The sequence below is a fragment of the Crotalus tigris genome, unplaced genomic scaffold, assembly GCF_016545835.1.
Source record: "Crotalus tigris isolate CLP2741 ecotype Arizona unplaced genomic scaffold, ASM1654583v1 scf7180000024513.1755786, whole genome shotgun sequence".
Taxonomy (NCBI): Eukaryota; Metazoa; Chordata; class Lepidosauria; order Squamata; family Viperidae; genus Crotalus; species Crotalus tigris.
Window position 1 is genome coordinate 87669 of NW_024100685.1, and position 21252 is coordinate 108920.

Below are 21252 nucleotides of genomic sequence, written 5' to 3' on the forward strand. Positions count from 1 at the left end.
GATCAAGGAGAGAAGCAACCTAGAACTAAGGAGAAACTTCCTGACAGTTAGAACAATTAACCAGTGGAACTACCTGCCTCCAGAAGCAGTGAATGCTCCAACACTGGAAGTTTTAAAGAAGAGACTGGACAGCCAGTTGTCTGAAATAGTATAGGGTTTCCTGCCTGAGCAGGGAGTTGGACTAGATGACCTCCAAGGTCCCTTGCAACTTTATTATTATTATTATCAAAATTTGGACACTCGGCAAATGGCTCCTATTTATGACAGTCGCTACTTGTATTTTTATCTATCTATATTCCCCATGGATGCTTTAACCTTTTTGGATGTTTCTGTGGGTTCTTTTTTGTCATCTGCCCTGAACCTGTATGGAGTCAAAACCCAGAAGGACGAAATAAAGCAGGCAGAAATTCAGCAGGTACAGCCCTGTTTAGGAAGAACTACACACCCTTGCGATAGCCTATATTCTGGCAACGTGACTCCACCTGGCAGAGATATTATTGCAAGGTGCCCAGTCTTTCTTTCTTTCTTTCTTTCTTTCTTTCTTTCTTTCTTTCTTTCTTTCTTTCTTTTGCTTTCTTTCTTCTTTCTTTCTCTTTCTTCTTTCTTTCTCTTTCTTCTTTCTTTTTCTTTTTCTTTCTTCTTTCTTTCTCTTTCTTCTTTCTTTCTCTTTCTTTTTTTCTTTCTCTCTCTTCTTTCTCTTTCTTTCTTTCTTTCTTTCTTTCTTTCTTTCTTTCTTTCTTTCTTTCTTCCAAAGCAGTCTCCTCCTCTTGCTTCCAGACTGGCTGGGAATCATGGGCCCTGCAGTCCAAACCTGTTGCTCCTTCTCCCAGACAAAGAGGCTGAAAAACAGTTTTTAATCCCAGAGCTGTAACCATATGAAATACCACTGTATAAAGTGCAACGTTGACGTGCAACCTCAGCGCAAGGCAGGGTGAATAGAATGCGAAGGGTGTGTGTATATAACGCGTGTTCTAATGTGTGGTTTTGACGTGTGTGTAGGGCGCACTGTGGAAAGCCCTTAAATTTCGTTGTGAGTTACACAAGGGCAATAGAGATCTATTCTATTCTGTTCTATTCTACAGCAGGCCTGGTGGTTGCTAGGATGCACCCGTTGCCTAGCAACCCTGCTGTGGCTGCGGTTGCCAGGAGCTGGAGGGAACTACCACTCCCACAATGCCTAGCCTGAGATGGCGGGGGGGGGGGAGGCTGAGGTTGCCATGGCTGCCCCTGCAAACAATATGGCCGCCCCCAGCCCTGCTGGCTAGCAAGGAGCAGAGGCACCATGGCCCACGGAGACCTGGATGAGGAGAGCCTGAACGAGCTCTACACCTGGGTGGACGCCATTCCTCTCTCCCGGCCAAAGAGGAACATCACCCGCGACTTCAGTGATGGAGGTTTGGGGTGGGGGGCAAATGGGGGGAGGCATGAGTCTGGGAAGCAGACATCCCCAACCGGGCGCCCTCCAGAGCTGGCCAGTCTTCCTGCATCTTCAGCCCCCCCCCCCAACAAACATATACAACTTTCTGGAGGGCGCCCGGTTGGGGATGGCGGCCTCCACTGTTGCAGAAATCAAAGGCACTCTGGAGACCCCTCCCCTTTTAGCAACCTTCAGCCCCATTCTCCCCCCCCCACTTCCCACATCCAGCCCCTTTCTCTGGATCCAGATGGAGTAGGTGCTCCTTGGGGTGGAGACCCCTCCCCATGCAGGGAGGGTACTGGGCAGTGGGGGGTCTGCAGTGATGGGAAGACCCCCGGGGAACCCCCGTTAGTGCTTACAAGCTCCTCTTCAAGGGATGCCCTGCGAGAATCTGGCAAGGTTCCCCAAATTCGGCCACTTCCGGGTCTATGGACTTCCACTCCCAGGATTCCCCAGCCAGCATCGCCATTGCTGAGAATTCTGGGAGTTGAAGTCCACTCAGCCTTAATGGGTTGAGGAACATCGCATTAGGTCAGGACAGGGGTAGGCAACCTGGGCTCTTTTATGACTGGTGGACTTCAACTCCCAGAATTCCTGAGCCAGCCATGCTGAGGGGAAAGGGAGAAGTTTCCAAGCTGAGCTATGCTGGCTCAGGAATTCTGGGAGTTGAAGTCCACCAGTCATGAAGCAGCCAAGGCCTAGGCCAGAGTTGGCAACCGTGGCTCTTTTATGACTCCTGGACTTCAACTCCCAGAATTCCTGAGCCAGCCATGCTGAGGGGAAAGGGAGAGGTTTCCAAGCTGAGCCAGGCTGGCTCAGGAATTCTGGGAGTTGAAGTCCACATTGTCATGAAGGGGCCATAGGTCCCCCATGCTGGCTCAGGAATTCTGGGAGCTGAAGTCCACGAGTCATAAAAGAGCCAAGGTTGCTGGGTCAGGACAAGAACAATGTGGGAATACAGGTGTTTCTCGACCTACAAGTTCATTTAGTGACTTTCAAAGTTACAGTGGCACTGGAAATAAGTGACTCGTGACCATTTTTCACACGACCGTCACAGCAGCATCCCCGCGGTTAATTCCAATGCATGCCCACAGCCAGGCGATCCAAATTCAGACGCTTGGCCACTGACTCATATTTATGACGGTTGCAATGTCCTGAGGTCGCTTGATCCCGTTGGGCGACCTTCTCACCCGTCAAGTCAGCGGGGGAAGCCGAATTCACTTAACAACCCCGTGTTCCCAGCTGAACAACTGCGGTGATTCACTCAAGGACGGTGGCAAGGAAGGTCGTAAAATGGAGCCAGATCCCATTACAGTCGTAAGTTAAGGACGTCCTTCGTTTTTATCGCCCATCCAGTTCTGGTTGCCGAGGTGGTGAAGTTTTATTTTCCCAAAATGGTGGAAATGCACAATTACGCTCCAGCTAATTCCACACAACAGAAGCTCTCCAACTGGGGACACCTGAACAGGTCGGTATTCTACAGGTAAAGTCAGCATCCAAAATCACCCATCCCAGATCAACAGAGTTCAGCTGTGGTCCATTGGGACACGCCTCGCCAGAACGCTTTTAAGCCTGTTTTCTGGTGGTTTGGAAGCGTTAGATCCCCAAATGGCCCTGTGAATATTGATACACAGGAGGTCCTCGACTTACGACGGTTCGTTTACTGACCGTTCAAAGTTGCCGCAGCACTGAAAAAAGCAACGTAAGACCGTTTTTCGCCCTTACGGCGATCACTGCGTTCCTGTGATCACGTGATTTACAACCAACTCTTATTTATGACGGTCGCAGTGTCCCGGTGTCACATGATCCCCTTTTGCATCCTTCTGTCAAGCAAAGTCAACAGGGGAGTCAGATCCACTTAACGACCATGTTCCTAGCTTAATAACTGCAGCGATTTGCTTAACGACCCTGGCAAGAAAAATCTAAAACGAAGCAAAAGTCACCCCATGATCACGGGATCAAAATTCAGATGCTTTTCCAGGTGACTCAGACTTATGACAGCAGCAGTGTCCCTGGGGGGGGTCCCATGATCCCTTTTTGTGACTTTCTAACAAGCAAAGTCAATCAGGAAACGAGATTCATTTAACGACCGTGTCTGCGGTAATTCGCTTAACACTTGGTGCATGAAAGGTAGCAGACAAAATTCACTGAATGGAGGACTCACTTCGCGACTGAAATTTTGGGCTGAATTGTGGACATAAGTCGAGGACTAATTGTAGTGGGCCAGTGGGCCAAAATCTCCGTCGTATGGGAAGGTCTCCACCTGCCTCTTTCTGGGTGTGCCTAGAATAGAATAGAGCTGGAAGGGACCTTGGAGGTCTTCTAGTCCAGCCCCCTGCTCAAGCAGGAGACCCTATGCCATTTCAGACAGGTGGATGTCTGATCTCGTCTTAAAAACCTCCAGTGATGGAGCATCCACAACTTCTGGTGGCAAGCTGTTCCACTGGTTAATTGTCCTTAATGTCAGGAAATTCCTCCTTATTTCTAAGTTGCTTCTCTCCTTGATGAGTTTCCATCCGTTGCTTCTTGTCCTGCCTTCAGGCGTTTTGGAGAAGAGGTGGACCCCCTCTTCTTTCTGGTAGCCCCTCAAACACTGGAATACCCCTGCTCAGTTCCACGTCTCTTTTTCAGGAAAGTGTTGAGCAAATTGAATTTTTCCATCCCGGAGGACGTTGTCCGGAAGATTGCCCAGTGCACCCCAGGAGTGGTGGAGTTGGTGCTGATCCCGTTGAGGCAGAAGATTGAGGAGAAGCAGAAGCAAGCTAAGATGTCCACCAGCTCTTACCAGGTCAGTAGGGCTTGGGCAATGCTCATTTGAGCAAACGTGGACCTCTTGACGTCTTGTCTTTCCTTAGTCCACCCGACAGTCTTTCTTCTCCAACGTACAAGCAGGCTGTGCCACGAGAGACAGCAATTTCCCCCTAAACCAGGGGTAGGCAACCTTGGCTCTTTTATGACTCCTGGACTTCAACTCCCAGAATTCCTGAGCCAGCATGGCTCAGCTTGGAAACCTCTCCCTTTCCCCTCAGCATGGCTGGCTCAGGAATTCTGGGAGTTGAAGTGGAAACCTCTCCTCTTTCCCCTCAACATGGGGCTGGGCTCAGGAATTCTGGGCTCAGCTTGAATCTCTCCCTTTCCCCTCAATGGCTGGCTCAGGAATTCTGGGAGTTGAAGTCCACCAGTCATAAAAGAGCCCAGGTTGCCTACCTCTGGCCTAGGCCTCTTCGTGACTCGTGAACTTCAACTCCCAGAATTCCTGAGCCAGCATGGGGGAACTATGGCCCCCTCATGACTCATGGACTTCAACTCCCAGAATTCCTGAGCCAGCATGGCTCAGCTTGGGAATCTCTCCCTTTCCCCTCAGCGTGGCTGGCTCAGGAATTCTGGGAGTTGAAGTTCATGAGTCGTAAAAGAGCCAAGGTTGCCTACCCCTGGCCTAAACCTCTTGCGAATCTCATTGCAATGGGCAGCTAAATTTCTCTCGCTGGTTGGGGGATCCTTAACAGGAACCCACCAGATCCCGAAGGCAGAAAAGCCAAGGTTTTGAAAACAAAACGACTGTACAGGTAGTCCTTGATTTATGGACCTCAATTGAGCCAACATATTCATTGCTAAGTGAGTCGCATGTTGAGTGAGTGTTGCCCCATTTTACGATCTGTCTTTGCCATAGTTGTTAAGTGGATCACTTCCGTTGTTACGTTAGGTTGTTAAGTGAATTTGGCTTTCCCCTTGACTTGCTTGCCAGAAGATCACAAAAGGGGATCACGCGACCCTGGGACACTGCAACCGTCACAAGTACACGCCAGTTTCCGAGCCTCTGAATTTGGATCATGTGACGCTGCGACGGCCGCAAGTGTGAAAAGCGGTGTACTAGGTCACGTTTTTCATTGCCGTCGCAACATCCAACGGCCACTAAACGAAAAGTTGTAAGCCAAGGACTACCTGCTGTGTCGTGCAGCGCAAGCCCTTCAAACACACGGCAGGAACACACAGCGTGAGGTTGCTCCTCTCTGGGTTTCGACCTGGAACTTGTAGAGGAGATCCCCCGCCCAAGCAGGAGATCCAGGGAGATCCACACAGAGGGATCCATGTGGCATTTTCAGTCACAAACAGCAGAAGACACGTATTTTAGCTCCGGGAGGATGTCTCCAAGGATGGCCCCATGGTCAGACCATGGCAGTAGTCAACCTGCGAAATGGCCAGGGTCCAAATGATGGTCAGAAGGTCCCTCCCAATTTAGGAACTCTCTGAATCCAGCTTGAAAGGTGATGGGGGGGGGATAATGGCAAACATATCTCCCCCTCCCTCTCTCTCTCTTTCTCTCTCTCTCTCTCTCTCTCTCTTTTCTTTCTTTTTACACTGTCTTTCCTTCTTCTTCTGCTTCTTTCCAGGGCCGGCCACCAACTCCTCTGGGCTGCTGCAGCCTTTGCTCCTTCCCGACTCCGTTGCCCCAGGTTTATGCCTTTTGCCACTTCCTTTTTACTTGCCTGGAGACACACCTTGCTGTTTTCCCTCTCTCTGTTTGTCTAAATCAGTGTTTCCCAAACTTGACAATTTTAAGGCATGAGGACTTCAACTCCCAGAATTCCACAGCCAGCAACGCTGGCTGTGGAATTCTGGGAGTTGAAGTCCACATGCCTTAAAATTGTCAAGTTTGGGAAACACTGGTCTAAATCAAAAGCCACAAAAAGGTGGGGAAGGGAGGGGGTGATCTTGTCAGATGCTGCTTGTTTTAAGAAAAAAAGGGGGGTTGTTTTGAAAGGGTCACCACCTTTCAGGTCAGGGGGTCTCCAAACCTGGCAACTTTCTGGACTTCAACTCCCAGAATTCCCCAAACAGCAGGAGGAGCTGACGTCCACAAGTCTCGAAGTTGCCAGGTTCGGAGGGACACCAGACCTGGACCGATACAGGAAGTCCTCAAATTAGGGCAGAGGACCCCAACCTATGGGCCGCGGTGCATTACTGGGCCGTGGCCTCTTGGCCCTCAGTCCACGTGAGTAGCTGGGCAGTGCACACGTGTGTGCGCGTGTGCTCACCCCCTCGTCCCATCATTGCCGCAAGTGTTGTGCATGTGGTGGCAGTGATGCTAGTATCCTACGGGTGGTGGCATTGCCACAAATCTTGCACAGGTGATAGCGCGTGACATGGGCGGTAGCACCACATGCAGGCAGCGGTATTGCCGCTAACCTTGTACAAGTGATGGCATCTCTGCAGGCCACAACACAAGCCTGGTGGGCCACGGCGCGAGCCTTGTGCAGGGGCGGTGGTAGTCTGATGCTTGTGGTGGTGGCAGCATTGCTTTGGGCCATGGCATAAATCTTGCAAGCGGCGGCAGCGAAGCAATCCTCGCACCGGTGGGGGCATTGCCGCAAGTCTGGTGGGCGGTGATGCCACAACCCTCACACAGATGCCGGTGTCGCTGACAATGTTGCGTACATGCTCGCAGCCCCGTTTGCGTGCTGCGCATGCTGGCAGCCTGTTTGTGCCTGCACGCGCCTGTAGCCACATTCATGTTTGCCCATGTGTGTGTAGAGTGCCTGCCCTTCCCTCTCACATCAGGCCGCCAACCCAGAAAGATTGGAGACCCCTGTATTGTAGCCCTGGTGGGACAAGGCAACGTAGACCAGTGGTTCTCAACCTGTGGGTCGGGACCCCATTTAGGGTCGAACGACCATTTCAAGACTGTCCGCCATTTTTCCCCCCTTTTTTGGCCACGACCCTGGCACTCGGTGATGTATAAGTGGTTGGGGGTCACCACAACATGGGGAACTGTATTATGGGGTCGCGGCATTAGAAAGGTTGAGAACCACTGACGTAGACTTACAGGTAGAGCTGTCCAGAGTCCTGAAATGCAGGTGGCCCATACAGGCAGTCCTTGATCTATGACCACAATTGAGCCCAAACTTTTGGTGCCAAGCAGGACGGTTGTAAAGTGAGCTTTGTCCCATCTTACAATCTTTCTTGTCACAGTTGTTAAATGTCACAGCAATTAAAATATAGGACATAGAATAATGGAAGGGAGCTTGGAGGTCTTTTAGTCCAGGGGTAGGCAACCTTGGCTCTTTTATGACTCGTGGACTTCAATTCCCAGAATTCCTGAGCCAGCACAGGGAACACTTTGGCCTCCTCATGACTCGTGGTCCCGACTCCCAGAATTCCTGAGCAGGCTTGGCTCAGCTTGGAAACCTCTCTCTTTCCCCTCAGCATGGCTGACTCAGGAATTCTGGGAGTTGAAGTCCACGAGTCATAAAAGAGCCGATGTTGCCTGCCTCTGGCCTAGGCCTAGGCCACTTTATGACTCGTGGACTTCAACTCCCAGAATTCCTAAGCCAGCACGGCTCAGCTTGGAAACCTCTCCCTTTCCCCTCAGCATGGCTGACTCAGGAATTCTGGGAGCTGAAGTCCACGAGTCATAAAAGAGCCAAGGTGGCCTACCCCTGTTCTAGTCCAACCCCCTGCTCAAGCAGGAGACCCTCTACCATTCCAGATAAGTGACTATCCAGTCTCTTCTTAAAAACCTCCAGTGACAGAGCACCCACAACTTCTGGTGGCAAGTTGTTCTACTGACCGATGGTTCTCGCCATTAGGAAATTTCTCCTGAGTTCTAAGTTGCTAGTTGTGAAGTTAGTAATCCGGCTGTGGCTTGTCAGAAGGTGACAAAAGGGATCACAGGAACCCCGGGACGCTGCGACCGTCCTAAACACGTGCCGGTGGCCAAGTGTCCAAATTTTTTTCATGTGACCCTGGGGAGGCTGCAACGGTTGTGAGCATGCAAAACGGTTGTGTCATTTTTTTTTTCAGTATCTTTATAACTTTGAGCAGTCCCTGAATGAATTGCCGTACGTTGTGCACTGCCGCTCGTTTTGAGCAGTAGTGTACACAGTTACAGTATAACTTGGGCAAGAAACACCTAAAACAGTGTTGGTGAAACCTTTGGGCTTCACGTATCAAAAATTAGGGAAATGTCTAACTTCTGATTTGTGTGTGTGTGTGTCACACACACACACACACACACACACAAACATCCCAAACAAATGAGAAACATTTCTCTATCTTCCTCCTATCTGAACAGTGGCACTCAGGGGCAATGCCAAAGCAGAAGCAGAAATCCAAGCCTTATCTTCAGCCTTAGTGCCCCCACTACCATCAAAACATGGGGGGGGTGTTCCAGAGGTCATGAGACAGCCCAGCCCTCTCCTACAACGTCCAAAGGCCGCAAGGACGCATTCCCCATTCTCATGTAGCTTCTGCAGCCTCCAAAAATCATGCAGAACGGGGCATGCTTCTGAGAACGGTTTCAAGTGAACACTGGTGTGTGTCACTCAAAACATCACTGCGTATCACCTTTGACGCGCGTGTCACAGGTTCACCGTCACTGATCTAGAACCGAGGTCCCCAACCTTTTGGGCACCAGGGACCACCAGTTCCGTGGAGAAAAGCTTTTCCACGGACTGGAGGGGGTATGGGTTTGTGTGCTGCCTGCATCCCACGGATGGGGCTTTGCTTGTTTGTGCGGCCCGGTTGGTGGCATGATGTGGCCCGGTACTGGTTCACAAACTGGGGGTTGGGGACCCTGATCTAGAAGTTCTGCACATTCCTGCCTCTCCACAGGCCAAATTCACCAGGATGATGTTCTATGTTGCCTGTCCTGTGTGTGTTGAGTCATGTTGACTAGTGGCTGTTGACTTCTTAGCTCTGCAGAAGGAGCTGAAGCCCCCTTAGGCCCTCTGTGAGCAAGTTTAGATTTGTGCCTGAGGGCTATTGGAATTAAAAAAAACAAAATATTAGTAGAGGAAGCACTATCCTGAGCAGGATGTCAAGGAGCAGAAGAGGACTCTCTTGTTTTGCTCCGAAACAAAGGATCTCGGCAGAGAGATTCTCAAAGGGTTTCTATAATCTCCCTGGAGGCCCAATCTGATCACGGCTGTTGTTGGAGATTGTGCAAAGCTTTCTGCTTAATTGAGAAAGCTTGGAAACACACCAAGGATCCACCCGAAGGAGAAAAAAGAGGCCAATTGTAATTGGAGGATAACTCAAAGGCAGATTAGATTAGATTAGATTAGATTAGATTAGATTAGATTTTTTTAGATATTAGATAACCTTTATTGTTTTTTTTTTAACTGTGGGCACAACGGCACACATTAAAAATGAAATTTAGTTGCTCTCAAAGCGTACACCTACATAACACACATTTAAACATACTCTATACAACAGTGGTTCTCAACCTATGGGTCGGAACCCCATTTGGGGACAAACGACCATTTCACGGGGGTCGCCAAACAAGGCTGTCCGCCATTTTTCCCCCTTTTCTTTGACCACGCCCCTGGCACCCAGTGATGTATAAGTGGTTGGGGGTCACCACAACATGGGGAACTGTATTATGGGGTCGCGGCATTAGAAAGGTTATACTGCTATACAACATATGTGTAGACCTACACCCTTACGGATAAGTAACATGTAATAGTGGGATTCAAATACCTGGAACAACCGCTTCTCTGCGTGGACGCTGCTTCCGGAAGTTCATTCTGGACCTGGGCCTCTGAGGCCCAGAACGGACTTCTGGAAGTGGCATCCACGCACTTCCGGTGGGCCGTTCTGGGCCTGGGAGGTCTCCCTGGCTCAGAACGGACTTCCGTAAGTGGCATCCACGCACTTCCGGTGGGCCGTTCTGGCCCTGGGAGGTCTCCCTGGCTCAGAACGGACTTCCGTAAGTGGCATCCACGGACTTCCGGCGGGCCGTTCTGGCCCTGGGAGGTCTCCCTGGCTCAGAACGGACTTCCGGAAGTGGCATCCATGAACTTCCGGTGGTCCGTTCTGGCCTGTGAGGTCTCCCTGGCTCAGAACGGACTTCCGGAAGTGGCGTCCATGCACTTCTGGTGGTCCGTTCTGGGCCTTGTGAAACAGGGCTAGGGCTTCAGCCGGTTTGCCGAACTCAACCCAGAATTAGCTACCGGTTCTGCCGAAGAGGTGCGAACTGGCTGAATCCCGCCACCGGTAACATATAAATATCTATCACTGTCCACGTTAAATACATAACGGAAGGAGGAAGCTTGAGGGTTCACAAGGTTAATGCTGTATGGCACAAAACTTTGACCGAATCTGGATGTTCTGCTCCAGATACCACGAAGCCCCCCCTCCTCCCAGACGGTATTATTGGTGGTGCCGCTGGTTCTCCGTTGGATCCCAGCTCAGAAAAAAAGGCAAAGGCTTGCTGGCCGTTGATCAAAGCCGAGCTGAATCTAGGGAACGAAAGTCGAACCCCAGCACTGGTTGCCTTGGACGTTCTCGCCCCAAAGGTGCTTTCTTGGACTTGCCTTGAAGATGTTTCGCTTCTCGTCCGAGGAGCTTCTTCGGTTCCTCAGCTCAGCTCAGCACCTTCAGTGAAAACCACCAAGAGAGTCCAGTGGCCTTTTGGAAAGGTCACGCCATCCCCTTTGACAGCTGCAATGAGTCACTTAATAATTGGGGCCAGGGAGGCCGTAAAATGGGGCAAGACTTGCTTAGCAACAGAAATGTGGGGCTCCATGGTGGCTGTAAGTCGAGGACTGCCTGAAGGGCATAAACCCCCTTCTCCGTTGGAGGAGATCGCTGCCTGGAAAGCTCTGGTCTGCTCTTGAAGCCCCCCTCCTCTTCTCAAGACAGCCGCTTCCAGGCCTTGCACAGGCCAGGTCACCGGTCTGTTTCCGTGACTTCTCCCTGGAATGGCAGGTTGAGGGAAGGGCACTCTTGGGGTGGTGGAGCAGGGAGGACAAGGGGGGGGCATAGCATTCGACGTGCAAGCCTCTCTCCCTCTCTCTCGAAACAGGACCTGGGCATGCGCGCCATTGTGGAAGAGAACAGCTACATGGAGACAGGTAGGGCGGGCAGGGCAAAGGTGGGCGGAGCCTGTTTTCATGCCTAAGGCAGGACTCGAACTCACTGCCTCCCGGTGATTGGCCCAAAGTTATCCAGCTGGCTTTCCTGATTAAGGGTGGGGGACTAGAACTCACCGCCTCCTGGTGGATGGTGGGATAAAAATCTAATAAATAAAATAGAACATAAATGAAGATGTGTCCGTGGTTAAAAAGACCCCCCCTTTAAAAATTCAAAAGAGGGTCTGCAAGCAGAGAGCTCTGGGTGAGGAGGGGGTGTCGAAGGTCCCTTCTTGGGGGGGGTTTCTCCTTTAATCCCTCTCTGGCATTTCACAGGCTACACGTCAAAGTCCAAACCCGACAGCACCGGGGTTTACACCAAGGACTCTCCTGGCTCGGAAGGGTGAGTAGCTGAGGCTGCCCCCTTCAGGTGGGTGTCTTGAACCCCGGACCGGGGAATCCGGCAGGTGGGGGGGGTGTCGAGGGATCTCTTTTCTCCTTTTCTGCCCTGTTGAATTGCAGCCCAGGGCAGTCGAGAACACGGGTAGTCCTCGACTTACGACCGCAATGGACCCCCAAATTTCTGTGGCTAAGCGGGACAGTTCTTAAGCGAGTTTTGCCCCCATTTTACGACCGTCCTTACGGCGGTCGTTAAGCGAATCACCAACACTTTTGAGTCAGTAACGCGGTCGTGAAGCGAATCTGGGCTTGCGCTTCGACTGCTTGTCAGAAGGCTGCAAAAGAGGATCGTGTGACACACACACACACACACACACACAGACACACACACACCTGGGCACACTGCAAACTGTCATAAATACGAGCCAGTTGCCGGGCACCCGAATTTTGATCGTGTGACACTGGGGTTGCCGCAACGGTCGTTCGGTGTGGGAAAAAAAAAAACCGGTCACAACTCACTTTTCCCAGTCCCGTTGTGACTTTCGAACCGTTGCCAAACAAAACGGTCGTAAGCCGAGAACTAGCTGTAAAGCAGGCCTGCGGGCAAGTGCCCTAGAGAAGGCACCAAAGGAGAGCCAGGGCTCTTCCAGGACTTCTTCCAGGGGTGGTGGTGGTGGTGGCCGATGGAACTCCCTGCCACTAGAGGGGATCGTGATGCCTCTAAAGTGGGTTCCGGCCCTTTCCGGGAAGAGAAGAGAGCCAGGCCGGGGACAGGCCAGGTGAAAATGTCTGCCGAACATCTGGAAGCATCTGGGCTCCCGTCTTTCTTGGAATGGAGAGTCTCGAACTCAGTTTCCTAGGATGGGGTGGGGTAGGGTGGGGGGCTGACGGGGAGGTCTTCTCTGCATGCAATGGGGAGGTCCACAATTTGTGGGGCGTCACGCTCTGTGTAACGGCTCTCCACTTGCAGGGGGCCCAAGGCACAGCCGGGCTACCTGGCGCCGCTGCAAACCAACGCCCACCTGCGCCTGCACCTGGCCGAGCGGGAACAGGCCCTGCTGGCTTCCCAGGAGACCATCCAGGTGAGGGCAGGCGGTGTCTCACCTGGCACCCACGGATGGCACAGGTGGGGGGGCAGGATTTGCTCAGCCACCTCTTCTGCTCCTGGCCCTCTCAGTTCCCCCCTGTCCGCCGTTTCCAAGGGCCAAGTCTTCCCAGAAGCCCCTGCAGGGCAAAGAGACGGTTGAGAGAGGGAAGGGACGGGAGAGAGGCAGTTGGGTCTGCAACCTTGACCACTTTAAGACTTCAGCTCCCAGAATTCCTCAGCCAGCTGTGCATTCCTTTGGATGTGTATCCTCATTGTGGCCGGCTTATTCTCTTGCAAATCCCTTTCTCTGCAATCTCTCCACTCCAGAGGACGGAATAAAAAGAAACAGGCCTGGCTGGTTGGGGAAATTCTGGGAGCTGAAGTCCACAAGACGTAAATGTGGTCAAGGTCGCAGACCTCTGGTCTAGTTAATGTGGAATAATAATGAACAATCACTAAAATAATGATGGGTCTGCATAATTACTGGAATAATGCTGTGTTAGCAGTACGTGACTAACCTAATGCACATTGCACTTGGATACAATGTATGTAGCAAACTCTCCATTGTAGACCCGTGAGAAACGGACCTACTGTATCACAATGTGTATTAGAATGTGTAGTCTTTTGTTCCTGAGAAAAAGAAAGTATAAAACTGAAGTCTGAATCCGCCCTCGGGGTTCAGAATTGCTGGTTGCTTTTGCTTCCGAACCTGCGCAATAAATCTCTCTGCTAAACCCTCTGGAATGGGTAAGAGTCCTTGCGTTTTCCACAAGAGAGTGGTTAGCGCACCAGGCTTGCCCCGCGGGAAAGGCTGAGTCCTAGCCCATGTCAGGTGATCCAAATTCAGCCACTTGGCGACCGTCTCCTATTTACGACGGTCGCAGCATCCTGGGCTCGCCCGATCCCCCTTTTGCAACCTTTTCAGCATCCAAGTCAGGGGGGGGGCGCGAAGACAGATTCACTGAACAACCCCGTTTTATTCATTTAACAACGGCGGGGATTGGCTTAACAGCCCAGGCCAGGAAAGGATGTAACCTGGGGCCAGACCCTCTCGCTTAGCGCTGCTCGTAAGGCGAGGACCGCCCGTATTAGCCAAATCCTCCCTTACTTTCTCCCTGGAGGAAGAGCTGTGGGTCAAGAGTTTCCTGGGTGGGTGAGGGTGGGTGGGTGGGTGAGTGGGTGGGTAATGATAATATAGTCATGGTAAATGCTTGGGCATTTCCCTTATGCTGCGTTCATGTGTGTGAGAGGGATGAGAAGGGGAGGAAGGAGTAGGGAGGAAGTAGGATGGTTAGAGGAGAAGGGGAGGGGAAGAGAGTAGGAGGGGAGGAGAGAAAGAGGAGGGAAGTGGGGAAGGATTAGAAAGGGTGGACGCAGCCTGGGGGGAATGGGCAGGCGGTACCAATGGTTAGGAATTTAATTGTATTTTGTATGAATAAATGGAAAATAAAAACTTTTTAATAATAATAATAATAATATTGGTACTACCCTTGCTTGCTATTGGTACTACCCTTGCTTACTGTGGCAAAAGCAAGCAAGGGTAGTACCAATAGTCATAGGCTCCTTGGGTGCAATCCCAAAACAACTGGAGCACCACTTGAACACAATTGGCATTGACAAATTCGCTATTAGTCAATTGCAAAAGGCGGCCTTACTAGGAACTGCTTCCATCCTGCGACGATATCTGTAATACCATCAAACATCCACCTCTGCCTATCCAGGTCCTGGGTAAGGACTCGATAGGTAGACAAAATGCCAAATCCAGTCTGAACATCTGGCTGACTGTGCGATGATCGATAATAATAAATAATAATAATAATAAAGAGTTTCCTGGGACTCTTCGGAAGCAGCCTCGCACCGGGGAGGGAGGAAGGGTCCCTGGGGGTCCGGGGGTGATGGTGGTGGTCTTGGTTCCTCTCCCTGCTGCTTCTGAGGAAGACGGCCTCTCCCCTTAGATTCTGCAGATGAAAATCCGCAGGCTGGAACACCTGCTCCATCTGAAGAACGTCCGGATCGATGACCTCAGCCGGCGCCTGCAGCAAGCGGAGCCCAAGCGGAAGTGAAGACCCCTCCCTCCCAGCTGTGCTTCTCCAAGCGGGAGTGAAACACACACACAAACACACCCACACACACCCCGTCCCAGCTGTGGTTCTCCCTGCAGAGGCTCCCTCCGTCCTTCGAGCGCCCACCGCTTTGCTTTGCGGCCCTCCAGCATGGCTGAGATGTTGGAAGCCGAAGGTCTTCCGGCTTGGGAAGGGCAAAGTTTGGTCCAGCCGGCGGCCCCAAAACCCGAGTCTTGGGGAGACCCTTCCCAGAGGAAAGAAGGCCTGGGTGACGTGGAGACATTCAGACACTTTCTCCAGAAGAGCCCAGGAGAAGCCGGGCCCCTCCAGCCCCCCACCCACCCCGTCTCCGGGCACCCTCATGTCTGTCTCCTGGAGTTGCAGGAGACCCCAGGAAAAGTTCTCCTGCTTGGATCTGTAGGCAGCCAGGGAAGGAGCCCGCGATAACAGTGGATACGGACTTTCTGGCCTTGCAGAAGAATATCGGGAACAGAAGAATCCTTTAGCCAGGATTGCCCCAGATTTGGCTCTGTTGGGAGGTCAGAAGTTGGCTTGGAGCCTCCTCCTCTTCCTCCTCCTCCTCTTCTTCTTCTGAAGCTCAAGCCATCGTAGCTGCTGTTCTCCTTGCTGATGACTCCAGAAGAGAGAAGAACCCACCAGCATGGCTGCGGATAGACTTATGGACAGCCAGGAGGACAACCGAGTTGGTCCTACCCAAGATGAAGTCTTGAGCTCCATGTAAGGGAGGAAAACCCTGGGGGAGAGAGAGAGAGAGAGAGAGAGAGATGTGTGTTTGTGTGGAGGAGAGGTATTCTGTTCTCCCTAGGAAATGCACAATCCAGCTAATAGAATGTCCTTCTCCAGTGGGTTGAGGTCCTTCTACTGTTCCAGATTGCTTCTTGCCAGGAGGCTATTTCTGGACCCTCTATTCTCCCTTGCCCACCTTCAGACACTTGAGCGGGTCCCATGGCTACCTCCCCTTCCCCAGCCCCAGTTGGGGAACGCCTGCTGGAGGCTTCTGCTGGTCGTCCCTTCTGAGGTCGTCTAACGGGAAGGTGGTCTTCAAAGGCTTGGCATGACCTCAGCTTCCTTTCTTGACTCTCTGACCTTATGTGCACAAATTCCTAGCACAAATCCAACCGGAGCAGACTCCCCTCCCCACCCCCCCACCTCCACCCCCACCCCGTTCTGCCTTCCTGCAGACAAGGGGGTGGGCGTCTTTGTGAAGACACTGATTGAGGTCCGTAGGTGGCCACCGGCTGAATCAAGGCATGTCCCAGAGAAGATGCTGTTTCCCCTCCCCCCAACACCCCTCTGTAGAGCTCAGGAGCCAAATATGGGGTGGGACTGCCTGTCTGAGCATAAGCCTGCTTTTTTTTTTTTTTTCACACACCCAATTCACACCATTTGAATTTGGGAAAGAGGAGGAGAAGGTTGCGAGAAGAACCGAGATGGCTGAGATCAAAGCAAGGCTTGGCCCTCAACCCATCAAAGTGACCAATGGGGCCTGGGTCAAAGGCTTGCAGCCTCCATACAGTGTTCAAAGAGACTATTAATGGTCCAGATGTTGGACTCACCTTGTGCCCACCACTGCACACAAACACACATACATACACACACACACACCATCCTCCTCTAGGTTTAAAGGCGAAGATGGAAGTGATGGCTTCGTTCCTTGGAGATGCACGGAGATGGGAGGGAAGGGAAGGGAAAGAAAAGGTAAGTCAACTCTTCAGAGGTCACCTCCTAGCCATAGTCAACAAGTGTTTGACCCAGCCTCCATTGGTCATTTGGAAGGGTTGAGGGTGAAGTTCTCTGAACGGCCTTGCTTCAATTGTGGCCATCTCAGTTCTTCTGGCGACGTTCTCCCCCCCTCCCGTTTCCCAAAGCCCCCCCCCCTCCGAGGAGGTCATCAATCCAATTTAGAAGCACATCCGGCAGAAAGGAACCTTCGCACTTCCTCCTGTTGCCCTCCACACCTTGGAGGTGAGGTGGGAGGCACAACTTCCCAGGGGTTCTGCGGAGGTGCCAGCGTGAGGTGTGAGTGTTCTCACAACTGTTGTTGACGCTGGTGCTGCTGCACAGGAAGAGAGGGTGTGTGTGTGTGTGTGTGTGTGTGTGTGTGTGTGTGTGGAGGGGGGGAGTGAGTAGGAAATCCTTGGAAGGGAGCAGATAATAGTCCACTATGTCAACCTCCCTCCACAATCCCAAATCTTACTGGGAGAAGTGGGGGCGTCCTATAGGGAGGGGAGCTGAGCGTTAAGACACTTTGAGGGCCCGCACAAAGATGGAAGGAGAAAAGGAGAAGGGGTCTACATTTGTTGGACCTCCGAACCATTCCTCAAAGCGGGATTAGCTACGATCCAACAGGCTGTCTCTCTGGTCTCTTGTAGGACCTGTGTGGGTGGCTGTTTTTAAATTGTCCCGTGGGATCATTTTCCTTCAGGAAAGTTGCATTCCTCCCCAGCCCTCCATTAGTGCCTTCTACACACAATGGCTTCCAGCAGGATCCCCTGTGGATCCCCGTGGCTTAATACGGTTACTCCCACGTGGCCCTGCAGATAGCACCCCCTAAGTGCCTTCAACTCAGTTCAGGAGGAGCTCTCGGTCTAATGGCGGCTTCAGGGGTTCCCATACAGTTCTCTGGGTTTGGGTTTCCCGTTTGGCCGTCCTAATAAGGGCGCAGCCAAGTTTGGGGTAACTTCTGCCTCCCTTCTGATGATCTTTCCCTGCAATGGAACGGACAGAGGGCTCTCCAGGGTCTTGTGAACAGCCCGGATACTTCAAATCTCTCTCCAGCCTGGAGAGGAATTGAGGCTATCTTTTGAGAAACGGATAGGCTTATGATTCCAAAAAGCTCATTTATCCTGGCTAAGCCACACGGGGTGGGGGGAGGTTTTCTTGGTGGTGATGGGTGGGTGGGTGAGTGGGTCTGTCTCGAGTTTTGGCAGGTGCCAGAAAACAAAACAAAATAAGACAAAACCAAATCCAGAGGGTGTCATCCCCTGACTGGGCAGCAGAGGGCGCTTTGATCTGGGATTATCAGTTTCAAACAGCTGTGGCTATGGGCCCAATCAGCTGCTTTTGTGCGGGGCCAGCCCTACCCTGGCCCATTTTTCTCTATGATCACGCGGCTTCCTTCTGTAAAGGTAATTTCTGCCTGCTTTTCAGCATTAAATACTTTAATCCTCCGTTCCCTCTCTTTTTTGTGGGAGGGTTGGGGTGTTGGTAGCAAACAGGACGCCCAAAAGAGGGCGTGTGGCTCAAAATGTCCCTTGAAATGTTCCTCCCCCACCCCAATCCTGCATCCATCTGCAGATTGTGCAAATGGCTCAGGATCACTGTGACCTGACTAGAAGAGAATAGAATAGAACAGAACAGAACAGAACAGAACAGAACAGAACAGAATAGAATAGAATAGAATAGAATAGAATAGAATTAACAATAGGAAAGAATTAGAATAGAATAGAATAGAATAACGATAGAATAGAATATAACAGAACAGAATAGAATAACGATAGAATAGAATAGAATAATGATAGAATAGAATATAACAGAACAGAATAGAATAATGATAGAATAGAATAGAATAGAATGATAGAATAAAATAGAATAGAATAGATTGTAGAATAGAACAGATTATAGAATAGAATAGAATGATAGAATAGAATAATGATATAGAATAGAACAGAACAGAATAGAATAGAATAATGATAGAATAGAATAGAATAATGATAATAGAATAGAATAAAACAGAACAGAACAGAATAATGACAGAATAGAATAAAATAGAATAGAATAGATTGTAGAATAGAATGGAATAGAATAGAATAGAATAGAATAGAATAATAATAGAATAGAATAGAATAGAATAGAATAGAATAATGATAGAATAGAATAATGATAGAATAGAATAGAACAGAACAGAATAATGATAGAATAGAATAGATTGTAGAATAGAACAGATTATAGAATAGAATAGAATAGAATAGAATAGAATAGAATAGAATAGAGCTGGAAGGGACCTTGGAGGTCTTCTAGTCCAGCCCCCTACTCGAGCAGGAGAACCTATATACCATCTCAGACAGGTGATTGTCTAGTTTTTTTTCTTAAAAACCTCCAGTGATGGAGTGCCCGCAATTTCTGGGGTAAGCTGGGAGTTGAAGTCCATGAGTCATAAAAGAGCCAAGGTTGCCTACCCCTGGTGTAGGTTCTCCTACTTGAGCAGGGGGTTGCAAGCTCCCTTCCAACTCTTGTTATTCTGTTATTCTTTTCAGGGAGATGAAATGCACAATTGTGAACATTAAAACCCTTCCCAGAAATAGTCTTGTTTTTGTGGAAAAGGTTACGTTTTCTTGCTGTGGGCCTTGCAAGCATAAAACCGTCCTGAAGGCAGTTAAGGTGAACAGAAGTTCTTTGGAAGGGACCACAATTCCAATGGGGTCCTCCCACCTCCCCCCCCCCCCCCGCCGATCACGTCTAATTGCTGAGCATCAAATTACAAGTGGGAGAATCAGGAAGTCTCCATAAAACGACCATCTGTGGACGTGGGCAGCCTCCTGGGGAAAACCTCATCCTGAAATAGGTCCAATTAGGTCTGTCCCACCCACTCACCCCCCATAATGCTAAATATGCAGGAAAAGCCTGGCCAAAAAAACCGGTAGGTTAGAACAATTAACCCGTGGAACAATCTGCCTCCAGAAGCAGTGAATGCTCAAACACTGGAAGTTTTTAAAGAAGAGACTGGACAGCCATTTGTCTGAAATGGTATAGGGTTTCTTGCCTGAGCAGGGGGGTGGACTAGATAACCTCCAAGGTCCCTTCCAACTTTATTATTATTGTTGTTGTTGTTGTTGTTGTTAGGTTAGTCCACTCTGTTGAGTTCCCCGTAGCTACCATGGGTTGGGAAAGTTGGACCTTAAGAAAGCAAAACAAAATGAAATTCAACGGTCACAAAATGAAATTCAAGCGGTGAAAAAAAGTAAGGTTCTGCATTTAATAATAATAATGATAAAGTTGGACGGGACCTTGGAGGTCATCTAGTCCAGCCCCCTGCTCAGGCAGGAAACCCTATTTCAGACAAATGGCTGACCAGTCTCTTCTTAAAAACTTCCAGTGTTGGAGCATTCACCGCTTCTGGAGGCAGGTGGTTCCACTGGTTAATTGTCCTCACTGTCAGGAAGTTTCTCCTGAGTCCTAGTTTGCTTCTCTCCTTGGTGAGTTTCCATCTGTTGCTTCTTGTCCTGCCTTCAGGTGCTTTGGAAAAGCAAATGCACAGGTACAGTATAGGTGGTACCTGGCTCAGTAGTAGCAACTGTGAGAGGAGTCTTGAAGTGGACGATCCCTTAAATAGGAGCCAGCCGTGTGTTGCAACTGCCAAAAAAGCCAACACAGTTCTAGGCTGCATTAACAGAGGGATAGAATCAAGATCACGTGAAGTGTTAATACCGCTTTACAAGGCCTTGGAAAGGCCACACTGGGAATAGGGCATCCAATTCTGGTCACCACAATATCCAAAAAGATGTTGAGACTCTGGAAAGAGTGCAGAGAAGAGCAACAAAGAGGATCAGGGGACTGGAGGCTAAAACATATGAAAATCACTGGAGACTTTTAAGAAGAGATTGGACAATAGGGTCCCCTGTCCTAGAATAGTGGTCCCCACCAGCCCGGTTCTGAACGGGCCACACCCCCGTACTAGGATTGGGGACCCTTGGACCAGAAGACTGCCAAACTCTTTTCCAATTCTGTCATTTTTTAAAATTCTTCCGTCTAGCTTTTTATCAGCAGAGAACTTTGTAGGGAACGAAACTCCACCTCGTCCCGCTGGCCGGCCTGCCTTCCCAAATCCGAGCTGACCACCTGGGTGGACGTGGGGTCCAAGGATCAGGGCTTCTTCCCGGCTGCCTCTTCCAAAACAGAACTGCCTGGTTCTGAAGGCAGCCAGCACCCCCAGGGACTGTGTTTCCTGCAACATTGACCTTTGAACCTTTTGCTGGGACTTCGGGCCCCCAAATTCCCAGCTGGCCTGACTTTTGTCCTGGCGCAGTTGAGGAAAGCTCGATAAACAACTGGAATACCAGACGTTTTCCTGTCTCTGCCGTTGCACCATTGCCCTGCATCAGGGAGAAGGAGGCTGTGTTAGCCACTCGGTCCCAGCAGGGAAGTTTCTGGATTCCCCCACGAGGACTAGGACCCATCTGGTTCCCAGTATCGTTTATCCTCTCCCCCTAATGTCCTAATGGATGGGGGGGGGCAGGAGTAGGTCACCACTAGCCAGCAAAAGGCCTTTGTTTCCTTTTTCTGGGTTACCAGACTTGGTCTGCCTGGGGGCGCCATGATACAGATGTGGAAACTTTAGAAAGAGTGCAGAGAAGAGCAACGGAGAGGATCAGATTGTACAAAATTGATTGTACAAAATTCTAGTTGATTGTACAA

At 50.5% G+C, this 21252-nt stretch overlaps 1 protein-coding gene across 2 annotated transcripts; it reads left to right on the top strand.

Annotated features, from left to right (window-relative positions):
* Nucleotides 1-726: 726 nt before the first annotated feature.
* Nucleotides 727-18008, top strand: SPEF1 (sperm flagellar 1). 2 transcript variants are annotated; one of them, XM_039333895.1, is made up of 8 exons: nt 727-1394; nt 2774-2885; nt 4049-4205; nt 5809-5871; nt 11223-11271; nt 11605-11671; nt 12638-12749; nt 14710-18008. In XM_039333895.1, the coding sequence occupies exons 1-8, from the start codon at nt 1283-1285 to the stop codon at nt 14815-14817; spliced, it is 780 nt and encodes a 259-aa protein (XP_039189829.1). In that variant the 5' UTR covers nt 727-1282; the 3' UTR covers nt 14818-18008. The 2 variants fall into 2 exon arrangements, with proteins under 2 accessions (XP_039189829.1, XP_039189830.1); XM_039333896.1 differs by lacking the exon at nt 5809-5871 and having other exon boundaries at nt 1207-1394.
* The last annotated feature ends 3244 nt before the right edge of the window (nt 18009-21252 follow it).